The sequence below is a fragment of the Hyla sarda genome, chromosome 4 (assembly GCF_029499605.1).
Source record: "Hyla sarda isolate aHylSar1 chromosome 4, aHylSar1.hap1, whole genome shotgun sequence".
Lineage (NCBI taxonomy): Eukaryota > Metazoa > Chordata > Amphibia > Anura > Hylidae > Hyla > Hyla sarda.
The window spans coordinates 54294416-54310313 of NC_079192.1; the positions used below are offsets into that span (position 1 = coordinate 54294416).

General features: G+C 48.7%; 1 protein-coding gene across 2 annotated transcripts in view; it reads left to right on the forward strand.

Annotated features, from left to right (window-relative positions):
- Positions 1-11317: 11317 nt before the first annotated feature.
- Positions 11318-15898, forward strand: part of KAT6A (lysine acetyltransferase 6A) — a 61254-nt gene continuing 56673 nt past the window's right edge. For both annotated transcript variants that reach the window (XM_056570978.1, XM_056570979.1), the window contains exons 1-2: positions 11318-11615; positions 14413-15229. In XM_056570978.1, coding sequence (XP_056426953.1) covers positions 14636-15229 — 594 coding nt within the window. In that variant the 5' untranslated portion in view covers positions 11318-11615; positions 14413-14635. The remainder of the gene's footprint in view (positions 11616-14412; positions 15230-15898) is intronic.

Genomic DNA, 15898 nt, shown 5'->3' on the forward strand with positions numbered 1-15898 from the left:
TAGCGCTCCGGGTCCCCGCTCCTCCCCGGAGCGCTCACGGCGTCTCTCTCCCCGCAGCGCCCCGGTCAGTCCCGCTGACCGGGAGCGCTGCACTGTCATGGCCGTCGGGGATGCGATTCGCACAGCGGGACGCGCCCGCTCGCGAATCGCATCCCAGGTCACTTACCCGTCCCGGTCCCCTGCTGTCATGTGCTGGCGCGCGCGGCTCCGCTCTCTAGGGCGCACGCGCGCCAGCTCTCTGAGACTTAAAGGGCCAGTGCACCAATGACTGGTGCCTGGCCCAATTAGCTTAATTGGCTTCCACCTGCTCCCAGACTATATCTGATCACTGCCCCTGCACTCCCCTGCCGAATCTTGTTGCCTTAGTGCCTAGAGAAAGCGTTTACTGTGTTTGTCGATACTGTGTACTTGACCTCCTGCTATTGCCATATTGACTACGATCCTTGCTGCCTGCCCCGACCTTCTGCTACGTCCGACCTTGCTCCTGTCTACTCCCTTGTACCGCGCCTATCTTCAGCAGTCAGAGAGGTTGAGCCGTTGCTAGTGGATACGACCTGGTTGCTACCGCCGCTGCAAGACCATCCCGCTTTGCGGCGGGCTCTGGTGAAAACCAGTAGCAGCTTAGAACCGGTCCACTAGCACGGTCCACGCCAATCCCTCTCTGGCACAGAGGATCCACCTCCTGCCAGCCGAATCGTGACAGTAGATCCGGCCATGGATCCCGCTGAGGTTCCCCTGCCAGCTATCTCTGACCTCACCACGGTGGTCGCCCAGCAATCCCGACAGATCGCCCATCTAACTCACCAGCTGTCGGAAGTGTCCACCATGGTGCAGCAACTTCAGTCGCAACTTCTGCCTCTGCTACAGCAGCAACCATCTCCTCCGCCAGCTCCTGCACCTCCTCCGCAGCGAGTGGCCGCTCCTAGCCTCCGCTTGTCCCTGCCGGACAAATTTGATGGGGACTCTAGACTCTGCCGTGGATTTTTGTCTCAATGTTCCCTGCATATGGAGATGTTGTCGGACTTGTTTCCTACAGAACGGTCTAAGGTGGCGTTCGTAGTGAGCCTTCTTTCTGGAAAGGCCTTGTCTTGGGCCACACCGCTCTGGGACCGCAATGATCCTGCCACAGCCACAGTCCAGTCCTTCTTCGCTGAGGTCCGTAGTGTCTTCGAGGAGCCTGCCCGAACTTCTTCTGCCGAGACTGCCTTGCTGAACCTGGTCCAGGGTAATTCTTCAGTGGGCGAGTACGCCATCCAATTTCGTACTCTTGCTTCCGAATTATCATGGAATAACGAGGCTCTCTGCGCGACCTTTAAAAAAGGCCTATCCAGTCGCATCAAGGATGTGCTGGCCGCACGAGAGATTCCTGCCAACCTGCAAGAACTTATCCATTTGGCCACCCGCATTGACATGCGTTTTTCTGAGAGACATCAAGAGCTCCGCCAGGAAAAAGACTTAGATCTCTGGGCACCTCTCCCACAGTCTCCGTTGCAATCTACGCCTGGGCCTCCCGCCGAGGAGGCCATGCAAGTGGATCGGTCTCGCCTGACCCAGGAAGAGAGGAATCGCCGTAGGGAAGAAAATCTTTGTCTGTACTGTGCCAGTACCGAACATTTCTTGGTGGATTGCCCTATTCATCCTCCACGTCTGGGAAACGCACGCACGCACCCAGCTCTCGTGGGTGTGGCGTCTCTTGATTCAAAGTCTGCTTCTCCACGTCTCACGGTGCCCGTGCGGATTTCTCCTTCAGCCAACTCCTCCCTCTCAGCCGTGGCCTGCTTGGACTCTGGTGCCTCTGGGAATTTTATTCTGGATTCTTTGGTAAATAAATTCCGCATCCCGGTGACCCGTCTCGTCAAGCCGCTCTACATTTCCGCGGTCAACGGAGTCAGGTTGGATTGCACCGTGCGTTACCGCACAGAACCCCTCCTGATGTGTATTGGACCCCATCACGAAGTCATTGAGTTCTTCGTCCTTCCCAACTGTACCTCTGAGGTCCTCCTCGGTCTGCCATGGCTCCGGCTTCATTCTCCCACCCTTGATTGGACCACCGGGGAGATCAAGAACTGGGACTCTGCCTGCCATAGGAAGTGCCTCTCCCCCCCTCCCAGTCCCGTCAGGCAAGCCTCAGTGCCTCCTCATGGCCCTCGTCCTGGTGTCACACTGCCCCCTGCCAGGCTTCGCCCTCTGCCCTCCCTCCCCATTCCCACTCCTGTTGTACTGCCTGCCGTTGAGGAAACCCTCCATTCTTTCCCGGTGTCCTCATCCCAGGGGAGGCAGTTACCGGACAAAGAAAAGGGGAGACCTAAGGGGGGGGGGTACTGTTACGCCTAGCGCTCCGGGTCCCCGCTCCTCCCCGGAGCGCTCACGGCGTCTCTCTCCCCGCAGCGCCCCGGTCAGTCCCGCTGACCGGGAGCGCTGCACTGTCATGGCCGTCGGGGATGCGATTCGCACAGCGGGACGCGCCCGCTCGCGAATCGCATCCCAGGTCACTTACCCGTCCCGGTCCCCTGCTGTCATGTGCTGGCGCGCGCGGCTCCGCTCTCTAGGGCGCGCGCGCGCCAGCTCTCTGAGACTTAAAGGGCCAGTGCACCAATGACTGGTGCCTGGCCCAATTAGCTTAATTGGCTTCCACCTGCTCCCAGACTATATCTGATCACTGCCCCTGCACTCCCCTGCCGGATCTTGTTGCCTTAGTGCCTAGAGAAAGCGTTTACTGTGTTTGTCCATACTGTGTACTTGACCTCCTGCTATTGCCATATTGACTACGATCCTTGCTGCCTGCCCCGACCTTCTGCTACGTCCGACCTTGCTCCTGTCTACTCCCTTGTACCGCGCCTATCTTCAGCAGTCAGAGAGGTTGAGACGTTGCTAGTGGATACGACCTGGTTGCTACCGCCGCTGCAAGACCATCCCGCTTTGCGGCGGGCTCTGGTGAAAACCAGTAGCAGCTTAGAACCGGTCCACTAGCACGGTCCACGCCAATCCCTCTCTGGCACAGAGGATCCACCTCCTGCCAGCCGAATCGTGACAGGGGCACATGCGCCGACGGACTATACAGCTCTCACGTCATAATGACATGAGAGCTCTCCTTGCTGACAACGCTCCAGATACAGAGCGGTGCGCTCACTTGAACGGCGACTACACGTCACTGGGACTTGGAGTACCAGAAGATGATTATGCAAATTAAGAGGTTGGCAGTAGAAGGGGATGGAAAGAGGCAGCGGTGGTCAGCTGGCTGAGCCTCGCCGCCCGTGCACAATTAACTGAATACAGCAAAAGAGCTTCACGAGGCATTAACCAGAGGAACAACTGGACCAGATTTAGCGCATAACCCCTCTTTGGACTCAGGGTCACCTAGTGTATTGGGTTTAGTGTGGGTGATCAGGGTGACAATTTTCCTTTAAGAAATTAGTGTAATAGGGTCAATGTTCAGTTTTTAATTGTGTCCAAAGCAATGACAATTTCCAGGCTTATATCTCAAAATGAAGATATCAGGCTAAACTTTTTTTTTATATTGTTATTCTTAGGGATTTAAAAAATAAATAAAGGTAAACAATGCTAACAATAACAAACAGAGACCGTAAGGCTAGGTTCACATGACTGTTCTCTTCCGTCCTGCTATTGCTGCTTAACGGACGATACTAAAAAACAGATTAACCTTAGGGACTCAGCCCATTTTCACCTTAAAGGGGTACTCCGCACCTCTAGACATCTTATCCCCTATCCAAAGGATAGGGGATAAGATGTCAGATCACCGGGGTCCCGCTGCTGGGGGCCCCCGGGATCTCGGCTGCTGCACCCACCTGTACAGTTTCTACCTCTTACCGGCAACGCTGGAGGCTTCGGAGCCCGACTACAATGGCGGACGAGCGTGACGCCACGACTACGCCCCGTGTGACGTCACGCCCCCTCAATGCAAGTCTATGGGAGGGGGCGTGACGGACCTCCCATAGACTTTCAATGAGGGAGCGGGGCGTGACGTCACACGGGGCAGAGTCGTGACGTCACGCTCGTCCGCCATTGTGGTCGGGCTCCGAAGCCTCCGGCGTTGCCGGTGTGAGGTGGAAGCTGTACAGGTGGGTGCAGCAGCCGAGATCCCGGGGGCCCCCAGCAGTGGGACCCCGGCGATCTGACATTTTATCCCCTATCCTTTGGATAGGGGATAAGATGTCTAGGGGTGCGGAGTACCCCTTTAAGGACTCAGCCCTTTTTTGCAATTCTGACCACTGTTACTTTATGCATTAATAACTCTTAGATGCCTTTACCTTTTATTCTGATTCCGAGATTGTTTTTTCGTGACATATTCTACTTTAACATAGTGGTAAATTTCACGAAAATTTGGTATTTTTATAACTTTGAAACTAATGTCTGTCTTGGTTTATGCTCAGACACGGCCATTTAATTTAGGTTGAGGCTGAACAGTTTGATGTTCCCTGGCTAGGGAATAGTTAAATCTCTTAGCCTTTCACCCAATGGCTGTGCAGGTGTGTCTATATATCTCCAGCTCAGTCTAGGTTCTGAGCTGGTGATTGACCTGTTGCTACTATGATGTCTGTTTGTGCATACATGCTGCTATGAAGTTGTTAGTGCAATACTCTTTGTCTGTTTGTGGTATAATGCTACTATTTCTGCTTGCGCATTTACCTTGTATTTGTCTTGTGATTTTATCTGGGTTTTAGCCATGGTTAAAGGTGTACTCTGGTGGAAAACTTTTTTTTTATAAGTCAACTGGTGCCAGAAAGTTAAACAGATTTGTAAATTACTTCTATTAAAAAATCTTAATCCTTCCAGTACTTATTAACTGCTGAATACTACAGAGGAAATTCTTTTCTTTTTGGAACACAGAGCTCTCTGCTGAATCACGAGCACAGTGCTCTCTGCTGACATATATTGTCCATTTTAAGAACTGTCCAGAGTAGGAGAAAATCCCCATAGCAAACACATGCTGCTCTGGACAGTTTTTAAAATGGACAGAGATGTCAGAAGAGAGCACTGTGCTCATGATGTTAGCAGAGAGCTCTGTGTTACAAAAAGAAAAGCATTTCCTCTGTAGTATTCAGCAGCTAATAAGTACTGGAAGGATTAAGATTTTTTTTAATAGAAGTCATTTACTAACCTGTTTAACTTTCTGGCACCAGTTGATTTTAAAAAAAAAAAAAAAAAAGTTTTCCACCGGAGTACCCCTTTAAGCTAACAATCGGAGTTTACAAGTTTTTATAGCCTTAGCTGAATGGCAGCAGTTTTTCCAATGGTTTACAGCTTCAGTCTTGAACTATTGACCCTCCATTCCCTTCACTTATACAAGTGTCTCTAGTCCTGCAAAAAACATATTTACTTAATCCCTTATCAGTGAGAGGCTAGGTTACCCATGGGTTCCCTGTAACAGCAGAACACAACACTATGGAAAGTATTAGTATTGCCGCTCCTAATTGTGTGTTGCGTGCCATATAGTAAAGCACATGAAAAGAATGCTTCTTCACAGTCACTTAACGTGTTCGTTTTGCGGTTACGTGAGGCACTGCATGCATTGGTCTTTATTCTTACAGTAGAGAAGTCATTAATTATAACTTTTTGTGAATTGGGACATTTAAACTTGCTTTTTTTTTATTCCAATCTAAATTTAGTAGGAGTCAGAGTCGGTGCATTGTTTGCTGACTCCAACTCTAGGTACCCAAAATTGCGTCCAATTCCAACTCCACAGCCCTAATGGAAATACCCCATATGTGGATGTAAAGTGCTCTGCGGGCGAACTACAATGCTCAGAAGGAGCGCCATTGAGCTTTTGGAGAGAGAATTTGTTTGGAAAGGAAGTCAGGGGCCATGTGCGTTTAAAAATACAAAGCCCCCATGGTGCCAGAACAGTGGACCCCCCATGTGACCTCATTTGGAAACTACAGCCCTCACAGAATTTAATAAGGGGTGCAGTGACCATTTACACCCTACTGGCATTTGACAGATCTTTGGAACAGTGGGCTGTGCAAATGAAAAAATAATTTTTTAATTTTCATGGACCACTGTTCCAAAAATCTGTCAGACACCTGTGGGGTGTAAATGCTCACTGTACCCCTTATTACATTACATGAGTGGTGTAGTTTCCATTATGGGGTCAAATGTGGGGGCTGTCTGGGCATGCTGGGAGTTGTAGTTTTGCAACATCTGGTGTGCTACAGATTAGAGACCACTGTATAGTGGTCTCCAAACTGTGGCCCTCCACATGTTGCTAGGCAACTCACGGGGTCAGTTGCAGGATCTCTGCCCGCTATAGGTAGGGGACCTCTGCTGCTGCTCCCAGCACAGTTCCCCCGCTCTGCCCGGACTACAGAGGCAGGCAGAGCGGGGGAACCGAACTTTAACCCCCCCCCCCCGATCTGCTATTGGTCGGTCACGTCTGACTGACCAATAGCAGGGATAGGAGGGGTGGCCACCTCACTCCTATCCCTTCGGGGTAGCCCTGATCCTCCTTATTTTCCGGGTCACCAGAGAACCACATGACCCGGAATCGCCTCAGGTTGCCCACCTGTACTGTTGGTCTGACAGATGGAATCCTTTACCTCTTTTAACCCCCTTTCACACTACAGGTATCATTCTACTTTTTTTTACTGTCATCATTTTACAATAATGGATGAAAAAAAAAATGCAATAACTGGTAATAACGGATGATAACTGATGACCATCATCCCTTATTTTTAATGTTTTGAAAAAAAAAACAACCTGATGTTGTTCATCAGTTATCATCCGTTATTACCAGTTGGTTGTTAATCAGGTTTTTAACCCTTTTTTGTAAAGCTGTACTGAGCATGCTCAGTACAAAAAACGAATGTTAAAAAACCTGATGATAACAAATCATAACGGATGTTTTTATTTATTTTTTTAACATCTGGTTCCCATAGACATCAATGTTAAATTTTAACGACCGGCTTTCCACCATTTTTTTTTTGCCGGACAAAAAATTAGTGCACGCACCGTCTTTTGTGCCGGCAAAAATAACTGACCTTAGTAAAAACGGACATACCTGATGCAAAAGGATGTTCAAAAAATCCCATTGACATGAATGGGATTTTTTTAAGGACTTTCTGCCAGGAGTAATAACGGAGGTTTTTTACAAGATGATACCTGTGGTGTGAAAGGGGCCTTAAACTCCTTAGATGCTTTAGTGGCCATTGACCGAGGCATCTCAGGGGAATAAGAGCTTTTGCGTCAGCAATATCACCATATTGTATATATAGTATTGTATATATTGTCCTATTGTATGTGTCTATAATTAGGTTTTAATAGTATATCCCTTCACGTTAAGGGGTTAATGGGGTGTCCATCTTAAACCCTCCCCCTATTCTTTTGCACTGGCAGTGATGTGTCATCACGCTGACTCCAGTATATGTGTGGCACCTGACCAATTAGGGCAGTGGTCTGCAAATCGTGGACCTCCAGATGTTGCAGAGCTACAACTCCCAGCATGGCTGGATTGCTTTTGGTAATTTTGCAACACCTAGAGGTGTCGAGACATGCTGGGAGTTGTAGTTTTGCAACATCTGGAGGTCTCTGGGCATGCAGGTGTTCATATGTGTATAGAAGCAAAGTTGGCAAACTTTAGTTCTAGGGCAGAATGGTCTCCAAACTGTGGACCTCCCAGATGTTCCAAACTACAACTCCCAGCATGCCCGGGCAGCCAACGGACAACCATTATGCTGGGAGCTGTAACTGTTTTGATCTGGAGGTCTCGTCATGCTGGAAACTGTAGTTTTGCAACAACTGGAGGTCTCTGGGCATGCTGAGAGTTGTAGATTTGCAACTGGAGGTCTCGTCATGCTGGGAGCTGTAGTTCTGCAAGATCTGGAGGTCTCTGGGCATGCTGGGAGTTGTAGTTTTGCAACATGTGGAGGTCTCTGGGCATGCTGAGAGTTATAGATTTGCAACACCTGAAGATCTCTGGGCATGCTGGGAGTTGTAGTTTTGCAACATCTGGAGGTCTCATCATGCTGGGAGCTGTAGTTTTGCAACATCTGGAGGTCGCTGGGCATGCTGGGAGTTGTAGTTTTGCAACATCTGGAGGTCCCATCATGCTGGGAGCTGTAGTTTTGCAACATCTGGAGGTCTCATCATGCTGGGAGCTGTAGTTTTGCAACATCTGGAGGTCTATAGGCATACTGGGAGTTGTAGTTTTGCAACATCTGGAGGATGCTGGGCATGCTGGGAGTTGTAGTTTTGCAACATCTGGAGGTCTATAGGCATACTGGGAGTTGTAGTTTTGCAACATCTGGAGGTCTCATCATGCTGGTAGTTGTGGTTTTGCAACACCTGGAGGTCTCATCATACTGGGAGTTGTAGTTTTGCAACATCTGAAGGTCGCTGGGCATGCTGGGAGCTGTAGTTGTGCAACACCTGGAGGTGTCATCACGCTGGGAGTTACAGTTTTGCAACATTTGAAGGTCTCCCGGCATTCTGGGAGATGTAGTTTTGCCAAATCCCGAGACGTTTACAGTTTGGAGACCACTAGGTTAGAGGTTTACTAGGTTTTTTTTTTGTTTCGTTTTTTTTTTAGCAAATATGCAGCTGTCCAAATTTTTCTGGCCAACCCAATTAAAGGGTTAAATTGGACCTTCAATACAATAAATTGGTGGAGGGGGGAGGCTGTAGTTACCCATATAACCAGCTGTAAAGAGGCAGCAGGTGGCACCACTGAGTTCACCCCGGAGGATATTTAGCAGACACCACAGATGGATGCACAGCTGCCTGCTGCTATTTTTTTCCTCCCAGTTCACAGCTGGCAATGGGCAGCACCCGTAAGTATCAGTGGAATGATTCTGGCAGACAAAACCCGTCCATGACTAGTCACAGGGATATTGATTTTTTAATTTTTTGGAGTAATTTATATAATGCCAACAATGAACTAAAAAGTACAAGGAAAATAAATGTTTTATAGAACAGACGAGAAAGAAAACAAGAGAATTTTCTCTAATTCTTATTTTAAAAAATGTAAAAAAAATTGTGCAATTGTTTAAAAAATAAATAAAAAAATTCTAGGCTCCTCCAAAGACTCCATGCACATCTCGTCTCTGCTGTCAGTACAGCTGTTGCAGAACTACAACTCCCAGCATGTCCGGACAGCCGTTGGCTGTCCGGGCATGCTGGGAGTTGTAGTTCTGCAACAGCTGGAGGCACAATGTTTGGAAAACACGGAGATAGATCCACGCATACCGTAGAATATTTGTATATACCAGTGTTCTATGCTGCATTATGATTGGATGAGCAGAGAGAGAGGGGTGGCAAGAATGTTCTATGCTAGAGATGGGATGTAATCTCCAGCTGTTGCAAAACTACAACTCCCTGACAGCATAGTGGGAGTTGTAGTTTTTCAACAACCACAAGTTGAAGAACACTGTCCTATAAAGGAAAAGCATTTCAAAGTATAGGAGAAGGTGAGGGAATAATGGTGTCATAGACACAACAGCCAAATGAACCACTGACAACTATAAAAACTATGAAAAAAACTATGAAAAACTGACAACTATAAGCATAGACAGCCAGTGTATAGCCTAGACAGCCAGTATACAGCCACTGTAGAGCAGTCATCCAGTATACAGCATGGGCAACAAGTATACAGCCTTTGCAATCAGCACACTTCCTGGGAATCCAGTATACAGCTTAGACAGCTGGTATATAGCATAGACATCACAGCTTAGACAGCCAATATACCGCACACAGACAGACAGTATATAGACTAGACATCCAGTATTCAGACAGTATACAACCTGGACAGCCCAATATACTGCACAGCAACACAGACTGCCAGTATACAGCACAGACATCCAGTACTCAGTCTAGACAGGCAGTATACAGTATAGACAGCCGGTATATAGACCAGACATGAAGTATTCAGCCTAGACAGCCAGTATACAGCCTAGGCAGCCAGTATACAGCCTATGTAACCAGTATACAGCCTAGGCAACCAGTATACAGTATAGAAAGCTGGTATATAGACCAAACATCTAGTATTCAGCCTAGACTGCCAGTATACAGCCTAGGCAGTCAGTATACAGTATAGACAGTCGATATACAGCACAGACATCCAGTATACAGCATAGAAAGCCAGTATACAGCCTAGACAGTCAGTATACTTCCCAGGCAATCAGTATACTTCCCAGACAGTCAGTATACAGCCTAGACAGCCAGTATACTTCCTAGGCAATCAGTATACTTCCCAGACAGTCAGTATACAGCCTAGACAGTCAGTATACAGCCTAGACAGTCAGTATACTTCCTAGGCAATCATTATACTTCCCAGACAGCCACTATACTTCCTAGGCAATCATTATACTTCCCAGACAGTCAGTATACAGCCTAGACAGCCAGTATACAGCTTACACAACCAGTATACTTCCCAGGCAGACAGTATACAGCCTAGACAGCCAGTATACTTCACAGAGAGCCAGTATACAGCCTAGACAGCCAGTATACAGCACAGACAGACGTTATTCAGCCTAGGCAGCTGGTATACAGCATAGTCATCCAGTGTAGAGCATAAACAGCGCGTATATAGCATATACAGTCAGTATATAGGTGACAGGGTATGCTGGGACTCGTAGTATCGGGTATATAGCATATACAGTCAGTATATAGGTGACAGGGTATGCTGGGACTCGTAGTATCGGGTATATAGCACATACAGTCAGTATATAGGTGACAGGGTATGCTGGGACTCATAGTATCACCTTAGCAAAGCACATGCTCCTAATATACACAATACAATGATGCTCATAGACCGTGCACAGCTCTTGCCATTCTGCACTATGACTACGTGGCTATGGCAGCACTACGGATAATCCCTACACATGTACAAAACCCATCACTGTGCTCCCTCCGCTTATTCCACACACTGAGATGCAAATCATCCTCGTTTGCATATCCTGATATTAATAATTATAATGCATATGCATGAAGGGAGGGGTTATGTAGGGTAAAAGGCTTCAAAAACACTGGCGGCAAGGAAAGGGTTAACAAGATGGACGTCCTTTGTTATGCCCACAAACGACATGGCGCCGCGGCGTTCTCTGCCCTTCCTTGGTCACGTGGCCTCGCCCGCTTACCCCAAGCGCCTTTTCTCCCCTGGCCGCTCTCTCTTTCCTCTCTGCGCTATTCTACTCACGTCCGCTCCTCCCTCTCTGACTCACTCGATCCCTCCAACAACAACCCACACGGCCCCGCCCACGGGTGACGTCACTCCACCAATCAGGAGCCAGCCTCGGCTGCTGTTCCCTGACTGGTTCCCTCCCTGACCTACTCCAGACGCGGCTCCTCCCTCGTCCCTACGGCAGGAGACCACTGGCCACGCCCACAACCTGACGTCCGCACAACATCCCCGCCCCTCGCTCCGGCTGTTCCGCGCACCCGCGCCTCTCCCCCTCCGCGCTGTCCCGTCTCCCGCTCCCCACTCCCGCCGCGCTTTTCCGGTCACCTCGCCGTCCGCCCTCCGCGCTCTTCCTATCACCGCCGCATCCTCCCGCCGCGCTGTTCCCAGCTTCGCCTAACCTCCCCGGGTTTCAGTTTTCAAGATGGCCGCCGCATCAGCCCGGGGTGTCTCCGCGCTCCGTCGCTGCTGCCTCCTGGGACTCCCGGTAAGAGAACAGCCATATCCCGTTTTTTATCCCTTTCTCCCTGCCCGTTGCTTGTCCGTGTATCTTAGGGGATCTCCGGGTATCCGCCCGACTCCGCCCAGGGCCGCCTTCCGACCTCTTGGCAGGCCCTGGCCTAAGGCCTACGCCGCCTAAGCGAGCCGGGGACTCGCGTAGAATTCATGCCCGGCCAGACGCGCAGGGGGCCGGTGGGGTATACGGCTTTATTCCGCTTGGACTAAAGGATTCCTATACATTCCCTATTGATGTCTAAGTCCTTATCTACCGTCAGGGACCCCCTCAGACCTTCACTGCTGTGTATAAGGCTACTGGGCATCACATGACTGGATGTCACCACATGTACCAGCATGTCCTGCTGTCTGACTCCTCTGTCCGGTGTGTATGTGTTACCATGGACACCGCCATTCCTTGCGTTGCGGCCATAACCATTTCCATACAATCTTTTTATTTTTTAGTTTTTTTGTGTTGTGATCATTGCCTGCAAATTATTTTCATGCCTCAGTTTATTTGGGGGGGGGGGATTTATTAACCCTTGTGCGGATAAACAGCATAGTAGTGTAACTGGTCAGATCGCAAGCTGAAATCTGACTGGTTGCTATGGGCAACTGTACCGCTCGTCCTCAGCGCAAGTCCTGATACGTCTCTTCCCCCCGACGTCTGCAGCCATCAGGTCTGACAAAATGCTATAGGTTGTCTATGGGGAGGGGACATAGGTGCATCGCTGCGTGAGCCGCTGTCACTTAGCGGTCACATGATGACTGCACTGTTTTTGTTTTGTTTTTGAATGACCAGTCAAGTCAAGTTTTTGTTTTGTTTTCACAGTTAAAATGAAAGCTGTTGTCCTGTGCGTGTTTATCCTCCCACATCCTGGTGTTCGGATATTTGTAAAGAAGCAAAGTTGACCAAACTTTAGGTTTAAGGCAGAATGGTCTCCAAACTGAACCTCCTACATCAGTGTTTACCAACCAGTGTGCCTCCAGCTGTTGCAAAACTACAACTCCCAGCCAACGGCTGTACGGGTATGCTGGGAGTTGTAGTTTTTGCAACAGCTGGAGGCACAATGGTTGGGAAACACTGTCCTACATGTTGCAAAAAATACAACTCCCAGCATGCCCAGACAGCCAGTGACAGTCCGAGCATGCTAGCAGTTGTAGTTTTGCAACAGCTAAAGGTCTTGGGCCTGCAGGGAGTTGTCAATTTGCAACAACTGGAGGTCTCCGCATGCTGGGAGTTGTAGTGTTGCAACCTCTGGAGGTCCACAGTTTGGAGACTGGTCAAGAGGGGGTCCCAAGTCAACAGGTGTTAAAGTATACACATCGAACCAGTGCTATTGAATTTCATTGGCCCATCCGTTTGTTATGAAGGTCTGTCAGGTGTCTGGCAACTGCTTATTCCTCTCTCCATATTGATAACACATGCACACACCAAAATTAGCATGCATGTGTATTTTTTTTTTTTTGGGGGGGGGGATCTGGAGCCTGAGCAAGAGTTGCAAACATTTCTGCAACAAAGCAGCTGCATTGGAATGTGTCCTTAGTTGCACCGACAGAAAATTATCCTCAGTGTGGTGTCTGTTTTCGGTTAAAAGGGTAGCAAAGGATGAGACACCCCCCTCGTTCACACAGTCCAGTCCCCAGGTAGCAGTGCAGAAATGTCACATGACCTGAGTGACATGGTACTGTACTTTTGAATCTTCTCCCTATAAACGTTATGAGGGCTATTGCCTATACACAGTATCTGGTTGGTGGGTGACGACCCCTGGGACCCTTCAACGTTCTGCCATACCCCCCCCCCCCCCCCCCAGAGCTTATATTCAACAGCTGCTTCCTTTATTTTCTGTAGGACCTATGAAGATGGCCGAGGAGTAATCTTAGGATAGCCTCTTCCGATAAAAAAAAAGTCACATCTGTTTATGGCTTTGCTTTCCAGCTGTTGCAAAACTATAGTTCCCATTGGGCAAAATAGGAGCTGTAGTTTTGCAACAGCTGGAGTCGCAGGTTGGGGATAACTGGTTTAGGCCATAGTTTAGTCAGTCATCGGCGTCTATGGAAAGAAATCTTTTACGTGGTGACCCAGGATGATTGCAGATGTGTGTTGAGCAGCTGCTGAAGTAAAGGTTACAAGAAAGAGATTATCCAGCCCTCGCCTAACATAAAGCAAAGTTGTCACAAGTCATGGCCATCACTACTGCACTGTATTTACTACACGAGTAGTATACGGTCAGTATTGCTTGGTCTGCGAGGTTGCTGTTCGACCAGTGTAGTGAAGCGATTGCGATTGTCATACAATAGGAACGTAAGCCTCAGTCTGTGGTAGACACCATACTGGATTCCCATTGTGGTGACTGGTAGTCTGCATGTCAGGTTTTAGGATGTTAATACACATTAGATGAAAGTTGAGCAAACCGACTTATTTCCTTGTGACTAGCTGACCAACTAATGCAGTGTTTTCCAAACAGTGTCTCCAGCTGTTGCAAAACTACAACTTCCAGCATGCACCGGCAGCCAACTGTTTGGAAAACACTGATCTAATGTGTATGTGGGCCACTCAACAGAGGTGTCCGAACCCAATGAAAAATTGTGCACTGTCTACCTGAATCCTGCTCTAACGTCCGGTTGTAAGGATGGCATTAGATGTGGTGCCCAATGCATCAGGTGCTCATATAGTAGTACTGTAAGAGGTGACGTTTGTATACAGTGTCACAGAAGCTCTGAGGGATGCTTGGTTCTGACACTTGTGACATCCTGTCTGATTTTCTTCTCTTACTTTCTCTACACAGGTTTGAATATTTGAACTTCGCTCCTGACACTGTTTGCAGTGACTGGTCTAGCACGCTCCAAGTCTTCAAAGTTATTGTCTCTCCGCACCAAGACTTGTGGACTTTGGTGAGGTTGGTTTGAGAGGATCTTGGTGTGTGCTATGGTGAGCCGGCCTCCGGGCAGCGCCAGCCTCCTTTCCTCCCTCCAGGACCAGGGCTAAACCTCTATGGATATAAAGTCATCATGGTGAAGCTGGCTAATCCTTTGTATACGCAATGGATCCTGGAGGCCATCAGGAAGGTGAAGAAACAGAAGCAGCGCCCATCAGAGGAGCGCGTCTGCAACGCCGTGTCCACATCGCACGGCCTGGATCGTCACACAGTCTTGGAGCAGCTGGAACTCAGTGTTAAAGATGGAACTGTACTTAAGGTTACCAACAAGGGGCAAAACTCCTACAAAGACCCTGATAACCCAGGCCGCCTGGCACTACCTAAGACTGGTAGGAACCCAGGGCGGCCAGAGGGTTTGGACTATCAACGGCTTTTGAGAAAGGCACTTGAAGGGCTCTCGGAGCCAGGGGGCTCTTCTCTAAAGAGCATTGAACGCTTTCTGCGCAATCAGAGGGATGTGGTTGCAACCTTTGGGGGCAATACAGGTCCAACTTCAGTTTTCCACCAGCAGTTACGGCTTGCTATGAAGCGGGCACTGGGCCATGGGAGAATTTCAAAGGAGGGTGCCCTTTACAGGCTGAATCCCAAGCTGACTGAGGCCAAGCAAGGATGGGAATCATTGGCATCGCTGCCACCAGTGTGTTTACTGCCTCATGAAAAAGATAAGGTGAGTGACACCTGTCACTTGTGCATCAGTGGTGACCCGTTCAGAGACCGGGGGCCAGGTACATGCTGAATCAGATCCCATTCACTTGGTCATTGTGTGAGGGAGAAGGTTTTTCAACCATCGTGCTACTGTTCTCTGCTTAGGCCTTTTAAAGGGTTATCCCAACATGAAAAGGTATCACTTTTTCACGATAGATAAGTATGTAATCAGTGGGGTGCAACCACTTGTCCCGTGGGAACCTTGTCCCATGTGAATGAAGCATTGGTCTAATATGTTCACTTACTATGGGACTGCTTAAGATAGCCGAGCACTGTACTAAGCTGTCTGTCAGTCCTGTAGAGAGTGAATGGATTGGCTACACACGATTGCTTTATTTATATGGAGGGACTGGGGACCCGTACTCATTATTGATGGCGGGGGGTTCTGTCGGTTTTACCCCAACTGAACACATACTTATCCCCTATCCTTTGGGTTTGGTAGAACTCCTGTAAGACTGTGACTGTTTTACTCCATTGGCTTCAGTGGGGGGAAAACAGAACAGTGGCAGTGTGTGTTCTCATCAAGTGGGTTTTCATTGAAGGAATTCTGCAGATTTTTTTCCCCCACATAAAACCTAAAAGGATAACTCAATACTTTTATATTCATAGCATAACTTTAACATTCTGTAAT